We start from the raw sequence: 15856 nt of genomic DNA, 5'->3' as shown, positions 1-15856 counted from the left end.
TCCTTCCTGAGGTATTTGTCTTTCATGACTTTAGCTTCTCTTCTCTTCATTGCAATTTTCCTTGTTCTGACATCTAGTTTGCTTTCTTCTGTTTTTTTTGGTCTTTGACAGGGTTTTTTCCACATCTGTACTTATTTTGTTTGATTTCATTCCATCGTTTCTCTATTAATGAGGTTCAGGATTTCAAAGTGATCCTTGATGATCTCATTGAAAATGGAGGCTATATGCTCATATAGTAGAAATTAGTTGGCTTTGTTCTTCTGCACATTGTTGTAACTTTCACACTAACTGTTTCACATTTTTGCTGCTATAGCTGAGGTTTTCTACCTTCTTGTATCAATTATAACATTGATTTGATTTCTATGTGTTGCAATGTTTTCAGGATCAGACTCAATAAATCATTTAAGAATTAAGAGTTCAAATATATCTCTCTTTATTTATACAAGGCATTCTATATTCACTGAATATTCACAGATAGAAGCAAGGAATGGGTGCGTGCAGCTCCTTATATATACAATGGGTGGAGCTAGATATGGGAGTGGTGAAGTATGAATACATTAAGAAGTGAAGAATAAATTAACCCCTGATATCCCATTCATATACTATTTACATATTGGAGAATAAGGCATTTACTTGTGACAAATCCCCCTCTAAATGCCGATTCGATATGCTACACCAATTACATTCAGATTCAGAACAATACAAAACATATAACTTAGAAGTCAGGTATTTATGTTGCTTAGATGGCAAAGGTTTTGTTAATATGTCAGCTAATTGTTCTGATGTCTCACAATGTACCGCTTTAATAAATCCATCCTGAGATAACTGTCTCACATGTTTAAATTTTATATCTATATGTCTGGACCTTTGTCCAATGGCATCAGATCTAGATATTTCGATAGCCGCCTTATTATCTTCATGCATGACAAAAGGCAAGGTGGGTTTTTTCCAAATGTCAGAAATTAAGTCATTAAACCATAACAGGTTATTTGCTGCTTTAGATAGACAAACATATTCTGCTTCTGTTGTTGAAGTGGCCATTAAATCTTGTTTGCCAGTGTACCAGTAAACTGGACAACCGTTAAGGAGGAATATATAACCAGATGTACTTTTTCTGCATGAAGTGTCTCCAGCCCAATCCGCATCTGCGTAACATGTGAGGTTTGGTTCCTTGACATTATTAGGCTCTAATATCAAACAAAAATCTAAGGTATTCTTTAAATATCTTAATATCCTTTTGACAGCTTCCCAATGGTACATTGTTGGTTTGCTGACATGTCTGGACAATAAATTGAGGGGTAAAGCGATATCAGGTCTGGTCCAATTGGAAATGTAAAGAAGGGAACCTATGATTGATCTATAGAAAGTGTTATCTTTGAACTCAGGGGATGATTCATCTGCATTCCTTAGAAAGTCAGTCTGCATAGGGGTGTCACAGGGTTTGGCATCGCTTAGATTACATTTGTTCAAGAGCTCTATGATCTTATCTCTCTGAGAAAGCTTGAATCCTTTTCTAGTTTTACTAATTTGAACACCAAGATACTTATTTACTTTGCCTAAAGATTTCAGTGAAAAATGTTCATTTAGCTTTGTTACAAATGTTTCTCTTCTTTCTTTATGTTTACCTATGTACAAAATGTCATCTACATAGATCAATACAAATTCTATTTAATCATCACCCTTTTTAACAAAGAAACAGTTATCAGCAGTAGTAGCATTGAAATCCATAGTCTTAAGTACTTTTACTAAACAATCATACCATCGTTTACCAGATTGTTTTAACCCGTATAAACTTTTGTTTAATAACCAAGTCTCATTCTTGTTTGTGTATTGACTGTGAGGTGCTCTTACATATATTTCCTTATCTAATTTTGCGTGTAAATACGCAGTCTGTATGTCATATTGGAATACATCGAGATTGAGTGCTGATGCTTCAACTAGGGCTGTTTTGACACTCTCAGTTCTTACTGTAGGGGAGTAAGTGTCAGTATAATCCTCGGGATATTTCTGTGCATAACCTTGTGCAACTAATCTAGCTTTGTATAGAGTATTGCCTCCCTCTAAATTTTTAATTTTATATATCCACCTAGTGCCAATAATAGTTTTGTCCTTTGGTGCAATTGCAGGTGTAAATACATCTAATCCTTGTAAACTTTCCATCTCTTTTGTCATTGCTAATTCCCATTTTTCTTTTTCTTTAGGAGGAAGTTTTAACACTTCCTCATAAGTATTAGGTGTCGTTGATTCTCCATTCATATGCATTATATAATCCTTGTACTTATTTGGCATTTGATTTCTGGTGTTTCTAATTGTTTTTTCAGGTTTACTATTATTATCATGCAAATATCTTGCTTCCTTTTTTGTTAGTGTATCTGTCTTTATTTTGTGTTGACTGTTTGTCCATGTTTTGGTTTTGTTTCTATGTTTGTTGTCATTTTGCTTTTCTATAGTTCTTTTCTCTTGGGGTTTTGTATCTGTGTTGTTGCTTGGGAATATTTCATTAAGATGTATTTTAGACCAGTTGGCCTGTTCATGGAACACAGCTGTTCTGGAAACTATAAATTTGTTATTATTATCAATGAATCTGTATCCTTTTGTACCTGTCTCATATCCCATAAATCTAAGTCTTCTAGACACATTTTCTCCTTTTCTTCTTAATTGTTTAGGTATGTGTACATCTGCAGTGACTCCAAATATGTGCATGTGTGCTAATTTTGGTTTCCTATTATACATCACTTCATATGGTGTCTTATTTACAATGCTGGACCAAGTTCTATTTTGTGTGTAATTGGAATATTGTAGGGCTTCTGACCAGAATTGTTTGCTTAAGCCAGCATCTTCCAATGTGCATCTAATCATTGTTTGTAATGTTGAGTTCTTTCTCTCTACAATTCCGTTCTGGAATGCAGAAAATGGGCTAGATGTGTAATGTAACATTCCTTTGTCCTTCAGCCATTGGGAGAATTCCTTAGACATGAATTCACATCCCCTATCTGTCATGATTTGTTTTATTTTGATATTGTGTTGTGTTTCTACGCGTTTGTAAAATTCTTTAAATTTCTGAAAAGTTTCATCCTTATGTTTTAATGTGTAAACAAATCCATAACGACTATAATCGTCCACAATGGTTAAGAAGTAACGTTTTTTATAAGTGATTGATGGAGTTAGTGGACCAACCAGGTCCATGTGTACTAAATCAAAAATTTTGTTGGTTAACCTTGTTGATTTTCTAGGCCTGGGACTAGTTTTTAGTTTTGTAGACTTACATACTGAGCATTCCAAATAGTTTTCACAATTTTTTATTTTAACGCCTTCTGCGTGTTCAGTCATTTTTTGTACTACAGGAAAACTGGCATGTCCTAACTTCCTATGTAAAACATGAGCACACTCATCATGAATTGGCTTACCTATTTTTGGTTTTTTCTCATTATGTGCATCCTTGTGATTATGAGCTACCTTACATTCATCATTGTCACTGTTACTAATGTTTCCATTATCTAGTTCAATACAATCTTCCATATTTGAATCAATGTTGTGTAACCATTTCTCCTTTGTTATTAAATAAGGTAGGCCTCCTTTAATCATTACTGTACCTATATCTATTTTATTTTTCTCCAAAGTCGCTTTTCCTTTTGAAAACACAATATTAATATCAGAATCTCTGCTTAGTTTTATGGCACTTAGTATGTTATGAGGTATTTCAGGTATTAGTAATACCCCCTCTATTTTTCCTAGGCCAGGTAAGGTTACATTCCCTCTACCTATTACTTGGACCTTTTCTTGGTTAGCTACCTTTATTACAAATTTATCTTCTACAAATGAAGATAATATATTTTTATTATTAGTGGTATGATTAGTTGCTCCAGAATCAATAAGCCAATTATTGTTCTCAGTTTGCTGTATGTTAGTGTTGTCTTGTTTGTTTAGTCCATTCAGTGAACCAGATTTTCTATCCTTTGAATTATCTCTGCCCCCTCTATGCTTTTTATAATTTGGTGGGCTTCTATATCTATGTCTATCAATGGAAGGCTGTCTATAGTTGTATTTATTTCTGTGTTCTGACCTATGTCTTTCTTTTGGAATTTTGGGGCAATCTCTCCTATTGTGTTCCTTGGATCCACAGTTGTGGCATCTAAATGTTTCATGATATCTTTCTCGAAATGCTACCTTTCTATATGATTTGTGTTCTATGTGGTTGTTAGAGCGATCCCTCCTTGAATTGTTTTCAGCTATTAACTTATTGGATAGACTTTCTATGGATAGGTATCCTAGATTGATTGTGTCTAAATGTGACATATAATTATCCCATGATGGGTCAAGTGAATTGATGATAACACTTTTCATCGTTTGGTCTGAAATCACCTCCCCCCTTAAATGCAGTTCAGCTCTAATTTTGTTTAAAGATATTAAATGTTCACTTATGGAAACCCCTGGTTTTATCCTAGAAGAAAAGAAATCTTTAGACATTCTTGTGGTAGTAGCTACACTATCACTGTGAAATAAATTGAACATGCATTGAATAATTTCTGAGACAGTCAGATTTTGCTTAATGCTGTGATACATTGCAGGAGATACACTAGAGATTAATAAGAAAAATGCTGTATGGTGTAAGTAGTCTAACTTTAGAGTCCAAGGTCTTTTTGGGGGATTAGTGATAAAAAACAGTAAGTTTTCTTTCATAAAGACAACCTGGAGCTGCTGATACCATTCTTGTAAATTAATGCCATCTATTCTCAGCTTTGGGAAGTCACTGGGCAAGTTTCTGACATTATTGTGTCCATTACTTACAACCGGGGGTAGTCCGTGGTCTCTTAAATGCTGGAAATTACAGAACGGCGTGGGAATGCTCGCAACGAGTCTGCACGATCCTTTCAGCAACTCATGTCTTCCTGGGCCGTCTGCGTAGTCTTGCGCATGCGCGTTGCTCATTTCATTCCTGGAGTCGTCGTGAGAGGTTCTCGTCGTTGCGGCTCGCTCGCTCTGCTCCTCCTCAGATGAATCGGTCTCTGGCTCGATCTTGGGAGTCCTGACGATGGCGGTTGTTCTTTTTCTTCTCTTGAGAGCGTTGGTGCTTCATCGATCTGCGGTGTGGGGCGGTATCTGCAGGGCTCTCTGGGTTCAGGCGTCGGTGCTCTCGTCGTCAGGATGGGAGCGGGTAGATTTTGAGGCGTTGGCTTGCTCGCTTGCTTTCTAGTTGATTTTTTGGTAATCTTTAGTTTCGGTCCAAATGCAGCAAAAAGCGTTTTCATTGCTGACTTTATTTGTGTGTCTGTTGAATCACCTTCACTTTCCGATTCTGATTCTTCTGAGGTGTTTGACTTTTCTTTTTCATTTTCATTATCTAGTAATGTCTTTCGCGCCAGAAATTTTGAATCAAGTTTTCTGATTGGCTTTGCTTCGCTCACCCTGGAGGTCTGTTGAAACCAAGATGGCTGCCATTCGAAATTTTGCGCGGGATCACCGTTTTTGTTCTTCACAGCGTTTTTGTCTGTAATCGTATTACTCACTATTTTTGAATCTTTTGGCTTTTCAGTAGCGATGTGCTTCTCTCTCGCTGCTCCGCTGTTTTTCAGCATATCTTGGAGGTTCGCGATGAGGCTTTCATCGTTCTTCTGGCTTTTTAACAGTTTTAATATCTCTGACCTGAGTTCGTTGTTTTCTACTTTGTTTTCCTCTCGGTCATCATTTTCATTTATTATTTCTTCGTCTTCAGTGGTGTATTCTTCAGATTCTCTCGAAATCGCATTTGCGGACTCATCGATTATTTCTTGATCCGTTCCCATTTCTTTGCTGTATGCCCTGGTGTTGGGCCTATCTCTCTTAGACATATTTAAGTTTTTATTGAGTCAATTTAACCATCCTCTGCTACCAGCTTGTTGCAATGTTTTCAGGATCAGACTCAATAAATCATTTAAGAATTAAGAGTTCAAATATATCTCTCTTTATTTATACAAGGCATTCTATATTCACTGAATATTCACAGATAGAAGCAAGGAATGGGTGCGTGCAGCTCCTTATATATACAATGGGTGGAGCTAGATATGGGAGTGGTGAAGTATGAATACATTAAGAAGTGAAGAATAAATTAACCCCTGATATCCCATTCATATATGGGATATATTCATATTGGAGAATAAGGCATTTACTTGTGACACTATGTACTCCATCTTGTGTTGTCAATGTACACAGGTGTCATGCATAGGTTGTTTGAATAATATATTAGAAAAGAAGAAATCACTGGATTGGCAGAAACTGGTAAGTAATTCTCCTGCTTAATTTCTATTTTCAAAACCATACAATCCAAACTAAATTTTCTCCTCTAAGTTCTCTTTCAGGCATCTGCTCTTTAAAACTCTAGTTGCTCATTTGCTTAGTCCACTCCGGTTTTCCTTCCCTAGAATATTTAATTCATTTCCTTTGTTGTTACCAGAAAACCATTTCTGAGTTTCTGTCCTGCAATGTTCCTTCTGCCTGTCTTGTTCTTGTTGTCACTCCCTTTCAATTTGCTTCTTTGTTTGATTCTCTTCCCTTTGGAAAGTTGCTTCCACTCCTGACTCCTGTTGTAATGCGCCTTTATTTAATCTAATAATTTTGTTTTATCTTCTTAACAGTTGTTAGTCCCTTGCTCATCCAACTGCAGTATTTCTTCCATTAGTGCCATTTGCTTGCACTAGTTGCAAACGTATCTCCCAATTGTTGCAAGTCACAGCAGCAAAGTTAGGTCCATTCACCTTCATTTCACCATAAATGAAAAAATAATTTATTTCTATTTGTTACCTTCTCAGATGTCAAACTTCCAGAGGAAGAGAGAGGAACCTGCCCCACTTTACATTGAGGAGGGGGCTGTGTAGAGAGAGTTTCCTCCTTTAAATTCCTGGGAGTCCATCTCAGCGAAGACCTCACCTGGAAAAACAACATGATCCAGGTGGCCAGGAAGGCCCAACAGAAACTCTATTTCCTGAGTGTCTTGCATAAAAACAGGGTGGAACAACAACTGATGACCTCCTTTTACCGGTCCACAATAGAAAGTGTCCTTACTTATTGCATCATAGTATGGCATGCTGGTCTGACAGCCACGGATAGAAAAACATTACAGAGGGTGGTGAGCAGTGGTGGGATTCAGCCAGTTCGCACCACTTCGGGAGAACCAGTTGTTAACTGTCTGAGCAGTTTGGCAAACTGGTTGTTGGAAGAAATCATTAGGGCAGAGAACCGGTTGTTAAATTATTTGAATCCCACCACTGGTGGTGAGTACAGCACAAAACACTGTGGGCTGTCCCCTGATACTACTAGATGAGATTGCTAGGGCTTGTTGCCTTAGAAGAGTGAGGGAAATTCTCAGGGACAACTCTCACCCTGGTCATCACTTCTTTACCCTTCTACCATCGGGAAGGAGATATAGAAGTATAGCCAGCCGCACAAACAGGTTGAAGAACAGTTTTTATCCGTGGACTGTCAGAATCCTGAATGAGAAATAACAGCATAACTATGTAGTATGATGGACTGCAGGGCTGGCTCAATATGTAACATGTTGACACTGGTGCAATAGGACTGGGTGTTTTGTTAATATGATTTATTGGGTTAGGGGTTTTCTGTCTTCACTGTGAGTTGTATTGTGTTGGGGGGTGCACTGAGGGAGCTCAACCAATCTCATTGTTGTACACTGACAATAAAATATAATCATAATAATTAATTCATATGAATTCCACAGCAAACGCCTATTGGTTCTCCCTGTTCACTTGATCAATGCTTATAGCTATATTGGCATCCAGAAAGTAATATGAAAACCAAGGAGATGTTCCTATGGGATGATTCATATATGCATTTTTCCCTGCCCTGAAATTGCCTTATTTGAAGAACGGGAGCTGAATATGGAAATTAAGATGACTTTTCTGGGGGGGAAAATATTGCCTTTAAGGAACTATGAAAACTCTGTAGTATTAGATCTGTGATTGGCCTATTAATGGTAATAAACCTTTAAGAAAGGTTCAGAAAAATAGATTTGGAAAGAACTTTATGTCCAAGGCTACATCATCACAGTAATCTGTCCAACAACTAGCCACAAAAGAAAACAAATAATAAAAGTGAGCCCTGCGAAAACCCTGTCTGATATGCTGCTACCGGCAGGTCTACGGACCTATCCTGTCCTGAAGGGACAGGAGGAAAGAGAGGGACCCCCTCGGTCAGCCGAGAGGAATGGGCAGGTTTCTCGGGGCCGGAGGATTACCCTCTGCGGCGGCGGCAGCTCAGTGGCAGCCATGGTGGCTGCCTCGAGGCTGTGACAACCGGGAAAAGCGATGTGCAGGAGGAAGAAGCGAAGAAATAGAGCAAACTGTTTGGAAGCCGGGTGAGTGATTTAACCCAGGCGGAGCAGTGCTTAAAAAATGGATTTTAACAAGAGAGCCCCTAGCCTTAAACAGCGGCTACAGATTGTGAGGGCAAGAAGATTTAGGAAAGTTATTTGCCAGAGGAAGAGACCCATTTATGAATTATCTTTATTATTGTTGGAAATTGTAAAACTTTGAAACTCTTTGTTATTGAACTGGATTACTTCTGGAGAGACAAAGAGGGAAGAGGTGGTAAGCAGAAATTTTTTGAAGCAACCAGGAAAGCCTATCGGAGAATTACAGAATGGTTAAAATGGAGTCATGTTGTGGAGAAGTGAAAGTTTAAACTTGTGGATTACTTTTGAATTAACTCAGACACAATGTATCTTGCTACCTAAATTGGTCTGTTATGGAATCAAGGAGGTCCAACTTTGGGGATTCCTAATTTGTTTAAGGTTTCAAGGAAAGAAATAAGATGGAACAATTTAAACTGACTAAGCAGACGTGGCAGAGGAAGCTAAAATGGTTGCCTGTCAAGAAGAAGTTAATTGGACAATTAAAACTGATTAAAGGTGTGGCAGCAAAAGGAAAGGGCGTAGAAACGGAAGAGGATATGACAATACCATATTGGGAATAAAAAAGAACTAAACTTCTTAGTCTTTATAATTTTATTGACATTTGGAATTGAAAAGGGAAAAAAATTGTAGCAAGATGAAAAATACTATAGTCTAATTAAAAGGGATGTAAATGTTTTTTATGTAATTGAGGTTTAAATGATGTAAGGAGGAGATTTCCTCTTCTTTTACTCTCTTTGTTACCTCTTCTTTTTTTTCTTTTTCTTTTTTTTATTTACTTTATTACTCTTTTATTTTATTCCTCTCTTCTCTATTTTTGGGTTTTTTTTGGTGAAATTCTTTTTTTTTATTCTCTTTGCCATACTCTTATCTTTTTATTTTATTTTTTTCTTATTTTTTTTCTCTTTTTTATTTTTTTCTTCTCCCTTTCTCTTCCCTTTTTTTATCTTTTATTATTGTTATTAAGAGAAGTGATTTTTAAGATCGGAAAAAGGTGATTCTAGAAAAACTATTAGAAACATGAAGAGTATGAATGAATTTTTGATTATTAATAAGAATTGCTGATAGATTTAATGATTATAGAAACTGGCTTCTTTAAAAGGGTTTAAAATATTGTTTTTTATAGAAAAAAAGAAAATGTGAATGAAGCCTTTACCAATGAGAATTGTTTATAGATTTTATATGTTGCTTTACATAAAAACAAGGAACAAATATGAAATGGATGAAATTTAAATAAAATTAATAGTGTAGGAGAGAGTAGAAGAAAATTTATATATTAAAATGCATTATTATTTTATTTTGACAAGGAAGTGTGATTTTGGGGATCAGGTGATTAAAACTAAATTGTGAATTAGTTATATATAAGGTTAGGAGTTGAGGGAAGCACCATTGGAAAACAGCTAATTACACTGTGAACCAGCCAAAATAAACTTAGGAGGAGCGGAGGAGATAAATGCTGGAGAGCAGTTAGAGCCAATTTGTGAACCAGTTAAATATAAGGTAAGGAGTGGAGGAAAGCACCACTGGAAAACAGCTAAGCTGTGAACCAGCCAAAAATAAACCCAGGAGGAGTAGAGGAGATAATGCTGAGGACCAGTTAAAATTAACTGAACCAGTTAAATAAAAGGTAAGGAATGGAGGTAAGCACCACTGGAAAACAGCTGAAAAGCCGTTATCCAGCTAAAAATAAACCTAGGAGTGAAGGAGAAAATGTTGGAAAGCAGTTAAAATCAACTGTGATCCAGCCAACAAATAAGGTTAGGAGAGGAGGAATATACGTGGAAGACAGCCAATTAAGCTGCAATTCAGCCAAAAATAAAAATAGGAGGAGTGAAGGAGATATTTTTGAAGAATAGTTACTGATTTTGAAATGTTTAAGAGAGGAATAAAATATTATATGTTGATTATTAGATGTGATTTCAAAGAAATATTGACTTGAATTGGGTCTTTGAAGTAAGGAGAATATATGAAATACTAATTGTTAAAATGATAAATGAATATTATAAAGAGCTGCTTAGATTTGAAGTTTAAGATTTAGGGTGATTACACAATAAAATGTTAAATGTTAGAATAAGATGTTAAATTGAATGACAAAAATAGGGTATAGATTTGTTTTGTTTTTACTTGTGTCTTTTTGTTTATTTTTCTTTCTTTTGTTTTTTGCTTTTTTTGTTTTTTCCCTTTTTTGTTAAGATGTTAATTGATGAAATTTGGAATTTATACTTATTTTATCCCGGATCCAAACCTTTGCTCTAAAAAGCTGTTGTTTTATGTTTTATGTTAAAAATAAATAAAAAAATTTTTTTTAAAAAAATGTGTGTGATGTTCTGAACCCAGGGACAAGGGAAATGTGGCTTTATCCTTAATTAGAAATATAGGCTTACCACTTTTTGTCAGCCTTGTGAGTTAGTCCAGACAAGAAGTGCGCCCAGATGAACTAATTCTACTTTGTTGTAAGGTTACACTAACAGAATCTTACCAGTGTGAAAGTAGATTTCTCCCCCATTGCCATTCAGTCTGAGAAATTAGGGAGGATTCCTTCTGAGATGTTTGCAACACCCACTTATCCAACTATTTCTCTGGCTGTGGCTCTTCTCCCTGTCTTTCAAGGTCATTCCCACATATCATTACATTTTTAAATTTAAATCTTTCAGACTGAGTACATTTTAAAAATGGATTCCAGCTATTAAGTTCTGAGAGTTGACATTTTAAAAACAATGAAACTATCCACTTAAGAATAGCAAATAAGGGAGAAATAATGGAAATGAGAAATGAATCTAAGTAGATACAGAATTTAAAAAGCAACAGAAAAAAAGGGCAGAAATATAGGCTGGACAGTATAGAATCTTTATATTTTATAGATATATGTCAATAAGAAATAGGAACATCATAACCAACCATCAATTATTTGAGTTTCTGGGCCAGAAAGTAAATGATCACACTTGTTATGTTCAATGCCAATATGAAGGAGATGGAACCTATAATAGAATACATCTATGCCTGGGCAAAATCAGACATACACATTAATGTACAGTGATCACCTCATTTATGAGCTTCTTCAAAGGTTCAGCACCTTGAGCTTCAATCTGATCTGTATTCATGCAAGAGGTATAAAACCGCACAGCTTTCTCCTTTGCTGAGCTGTTAGTCCCAAGTTGTGGTTCCTCTGAACAAGAGAAAGAGTTAAAATCAACAAAATCATTGGGAGATTAATATTTTTTAAATGTGACCCAACCCAAATTCCTTTCAATATGACAAGCTATAAAATACATAGTTAAACAAAGCTAAAATTCCTTCATTCTCATAACAGTGTTTTCTATTTCTATATGTGCTTCTTCAGCATGTTAAAGTATTTGTAATCAACTTTAAGAGGTACTATTTGAAAAGAAGAATCTGAGTGAAACCAATACATTGGTTTGGCTGGCTAGCAGAAATAACCCTAAATACTAACTTTAAATCATATTAAGTTTATTAAATCAAATCATATTAAGATTATATCCATGAGTTCAACAGAGAACAGATGAGCATCCCCATATGTTTTGGCATATGTCTGCTTTACTGCATTAAGACATAATGTACAAATACTTTTACCCAACCACTTCCTTCAGATGTGTTAGATTCCCATTGTCTTTTATTGGTCAGGGAATGGAGGTGATGACCCTTTCTCCACCCATGGAAGAGGTTCCATCTGTAGTATATTTCTACAAGATGCCTTGATATTCAAGGCAGAAAAATGTGTCAATTAAAATTAAGGCGATGAGGTATTTCAGGTTTCTTTTTCTTGAGGCTACTTATTTCAATAGAATAAATAAATAAAATTAGGAAAAAAATAGAGCAAAGAAGGACACAGCAAGAAAGAAGAATACATGTGCGAAGAAGCACCATAAAGACATTATGGCTGCAGAAATCAAAGTTTGATCATCAAATTAATTTGGCTCCATTGTGTTTACATAATTATCTTTCTTTTGAATATGGCTAAAGATGACATATTGAATTCCTTCAAAAAGAGCTCCAAAAATGTTATCTGATTATATTATGCATTGTATGCTTTTGTATTAATTGGAAAGTTGATATGATACCATAGAGAAATGCAGTTGCTCTGGGATTTATTAAGTAGCGTCCTTCTGAGAGAAAAATTATTTGGCTGGATTTAAAAACTCACATGAGGGACCTATTTTGAGTTGTTATTGTCCCTGTTCTCTCTGGGGGTGCTTGGTGCTCTCTGAGCTTGATTGTTTTCTTGCAGATGTTTCATTATCCAAACTAGGTAACAAGGTAACATCATAAGATTTTGCCTACTTTGAGTAATGAAACGTCTACAAGAAAACAACCAAGCTCAGAGAGCATCAAGAACGCCTTATTTCAAGCTTGAGCTACAGATATTCTTCTTTATCGGTCTGTTCTCTCTACATTCAAAAAGAGTATCAAATGGACCTTTTTGAATTTGACGTTTGGAATTTCTTATGTTTTAATGGGAGGCCTTTTCCCATTTGAAACTTTTGTTTTTGATTGTATTGAATTTTTTTTTTATAATGTTAGGTGACTTGGCTATCATTTTTCTTTAGCATAAACGAGCAAGAGAAACAGAAGCAGTAGAGATGTTAGATATGCAGAATTGAGAAAGGAAAAGTCAAGAAGAAAGTAGGCAACTAATAGGGGAGAATATATATTTCTTATACATAGATAACTGGCAGAAATGTTATATGGAAACTATGGCTTACTAGGGTCTTTACAAATGGCTAAGAATGAGGGGACAGTACAATCAAGGGGTTTCAAACCTGTTCATGCCACAAAACCTATTCATTAAAATCACGATCATCTTCATAATCACCATCCCAGAATCCCAAGAGGACAAACTCTAGTGATAAAATTTGAATTTATTTTTTTTTATCAAGAATCTCTAACAGAATCCGATCAATTTTTTTAACAGACAGAAGAAAGCATATAGCACTGCAAGCAGCAGTGATTTTTGGTAATTGTACTACAATTGGGATGAACAAATGAATCATACTTCGTGCATCAAACTGAACAACACTTGATGAAATAATCTAATCAAAAAGAAATCCCTAAAATTATGGGTTCACAGTGGAATATGAATAAAAATAAACCAATAATAAATAATAGGTTCAAAAGAATAAACAGATTTAAAAGGAATGCATAAAGAAATGGTTAGCTAAAGACTCTACTTACCCCTCCAATTGGATACATTTAGGAAAAAAATGCTCTTTATATCAAAAGAGTAGGAAATGTTATCTAGTGATACTCTTGCCAAATAAAAAATTACCATCTGAATTGGTTTTAAATTTGTTCTGTTGCAGGTTGTTATACTTGCAACTGGGAATAGATGTAGATTTTCTGATAACAGGGAGTTGGCATCAAGAATCTTAGTACTAATGAATCTACGTCTGTTATATGGTATATGTGCATTAATGGTATAACTACTAGCAGTCCTATTTAGAATATATTCCTGGTTTTTGTCCCCCACCCTCACCCTAGATATCTGCATAGGATTCTGACCATAGAAGTAACCATATGTATTGTCCCTCTACCTAAAAGTTTCTTCATGATGAGATAGTTTTCTTCCAAAAGTACATCAAACATATTCATTGAGGGCATATCAATGTCCCATGTGTTATTAGCCTCCCAGTTGCCGCATGCATAATTGAAGAAGTCTTCACAAGGATCAATGGTGCCGTTCTGAGCCTTCTGCAGTCTACTCAAGAGCAGAAGGCAGGACGCAGTATTGCAGCTTTCTGGAAAAACATAGGAGGAATTGTAAATTATCTTGCCTTTACTGAAAAGTATAGATTGCTTTATACTATAACTGCAGGAAAACCCATAGCATATATTCATTTCTTTGCACAACTTTCTACATCAGGAAAAATAAAATACCTTAGAGCAAGTAAGGGGTGTATAAATGAGCCAGCTTAGAATCTCTGCCTGCAAGGCAGAACAGAGGAGATTTCTTGGTCTAGAATCTTAGATAAAGGAGGGGGAGGGGGAGAGAATAGAATAGAATAGAATAGAATAGAATAGAATAGAATAGAATAGAATAGAATAGAATAGAATAGAATAGAATAGAATAGAATAGAAACAGAGTTGGAAGGGATCTTGGAGGTCTTTTAGTCCAACCCCCTGCCCAGGCAGGAAACCCTACACCACTTCAGACAAATGGTTATCCAACATCTTCTTAAAAATTTCCAGTGTTGGAGCATTCACAACTTCTGCAGGCAAGTTGTTCCACTTATTAATTCTTCTAACTGTCAGGAAATTTCTCCTTAGTTCTAAGTTGCTTCCTTCCTTGATTAGTTTCTACCCATTGCTTCTTGTTCTACTCTCAGGTGCTTTGGAGAATAGTTTTACTCTCTCTTCTTTGTGGCAACCCTTGAGATATTGGAACACTGCTATCATGTCTCCCCTAATCCTTCTTTTCATTAAACTAGACATACCCAGTTCCTGTAACCGTTCTACATATGTTTTAGCCTCCAGTCCCCTAATCATCTTTGTTGCTCTTCTCCACACTCTTCACTCTTTCTAGAGTCTCAACATCTTTTTTACATCATGGCAACCAAAACCGAATGCAATATTCCAAGTGTGACCTTACCAAGGCATTAAAAAGTGGTATTAACACTTCACGTGATCTTGATTCTATCCCTCTGTTTATGCAGCCCAGAACTGTGTTGGCTTTTTTGGCAGCTGCTGCACCACTGCTGGCTCATATCTAAATGATTGTCCACTAGGACTCCAAGATCCTTCACACAGTTACTACTATTGAGCAAGGTACCACATATACGGTACCTGTGCTTTTTGTTTTTCTTCCCTAAATGTAGAACCTTACTTTTTTCACTGTTGAATTTCATTTTTTTAAATAGCGCCCAATGTTCAAGTCTGTCAAGATCCTTCTGTATCTTGAGCCTATCTTCTGGAGTGTTGACTATTCCTGCCAGCTTGGTGTCATCTGCAAATTTGATGAGTTCCCTATCTATCCCCTTGTCCAAGTCATTGATGAAGAAGTTGAAGAGTATTGGGCCTAAAACAGAGCCTTGGGGTACTCCACTGCATACTTCCCTCCATGTAGATGCAGTTCCATTGAGGACTACACATTGAGTGCGGTTGGTCAGCCAGTTATGAATCCATCTGGTGGTGATGCTGTCTAACCCACATTTTTCTACTTTATCTAGTAGTAGATTACGGTCTACTTTATCAAATGCTTTACTGAAGTCCAAGTGCATTATATCTACAGCGTTCCTCTGGTCCACTAATTTTGTCACTTGATCAAAGAATGCAATAAGATTAGTCTGGCATGATCTGTTTTTGACAAACCCATGTTGGCTTTTGGTTATTACTTTGTTTGCTTCTAGGTGTTTGGTGATTCGTTGCTTGATTATCTTTTCCAGAATCTTCCCTGGTATTGAGGTCAGGCTGATAGGTCTGTAGTTTCCTGGATCTGTTGAA

General features: G+C 36.1%; 1 protein-coding gene across 5 annotated transcripts in view; it reads right to left on the bottom strand.

Annotated features, from left to right (window-relative positions):
• KEL (Kell metallo-endopeptidase (Kell blood group)) overlaps positions 1-15856 on the bottom strand; it is a 63187-nt gene that overhangs the window by 38444 nt on the left and 8887 nt on the right. For all 5 annotated transcript variants that reach the window (XR_011600069.1, XR_011600070.1, XM_070938455.1 and 2 more), the window contains exons 3-4: positions 13951-14154; positions 11443-11567 (exon numbers count right to left, since the gene is read on the bottom strand). Coding sequence is in view for 3 of the 5 variants with exons in the window: in XM_070938455.1 (XP_070794556.1) it covers positions 11443-11567; positions 13951-14154 (329 nt within the window). In the remaining 2 variants the exon portion in view is untranslated. The remainder of the gene's footprint in view (positions 1-11442; positions 11568-13950; positions 14155-15856) is intronic.

Source organism: Pituophis catenifer, unplaced genomic scaffold (assembly GCF_029215685.1).
Source record: "Pituophis catenifer annectens isolate HBS135680 unplaced genomic scaffold, rPitCat1.0.hap2 SCAF_2, whole genome shotgun sequence".
NCBI classification, from domain to species: domain Eukaryota; kingdom Metazoa; phylum Chordata; class Lepidosauria; order Squamata; family Colubridae; genus Pituophis; species Pituophis catenifer.
This window is presented reverse-complemented; position numbering and strand designations above follow the sequence as displayed.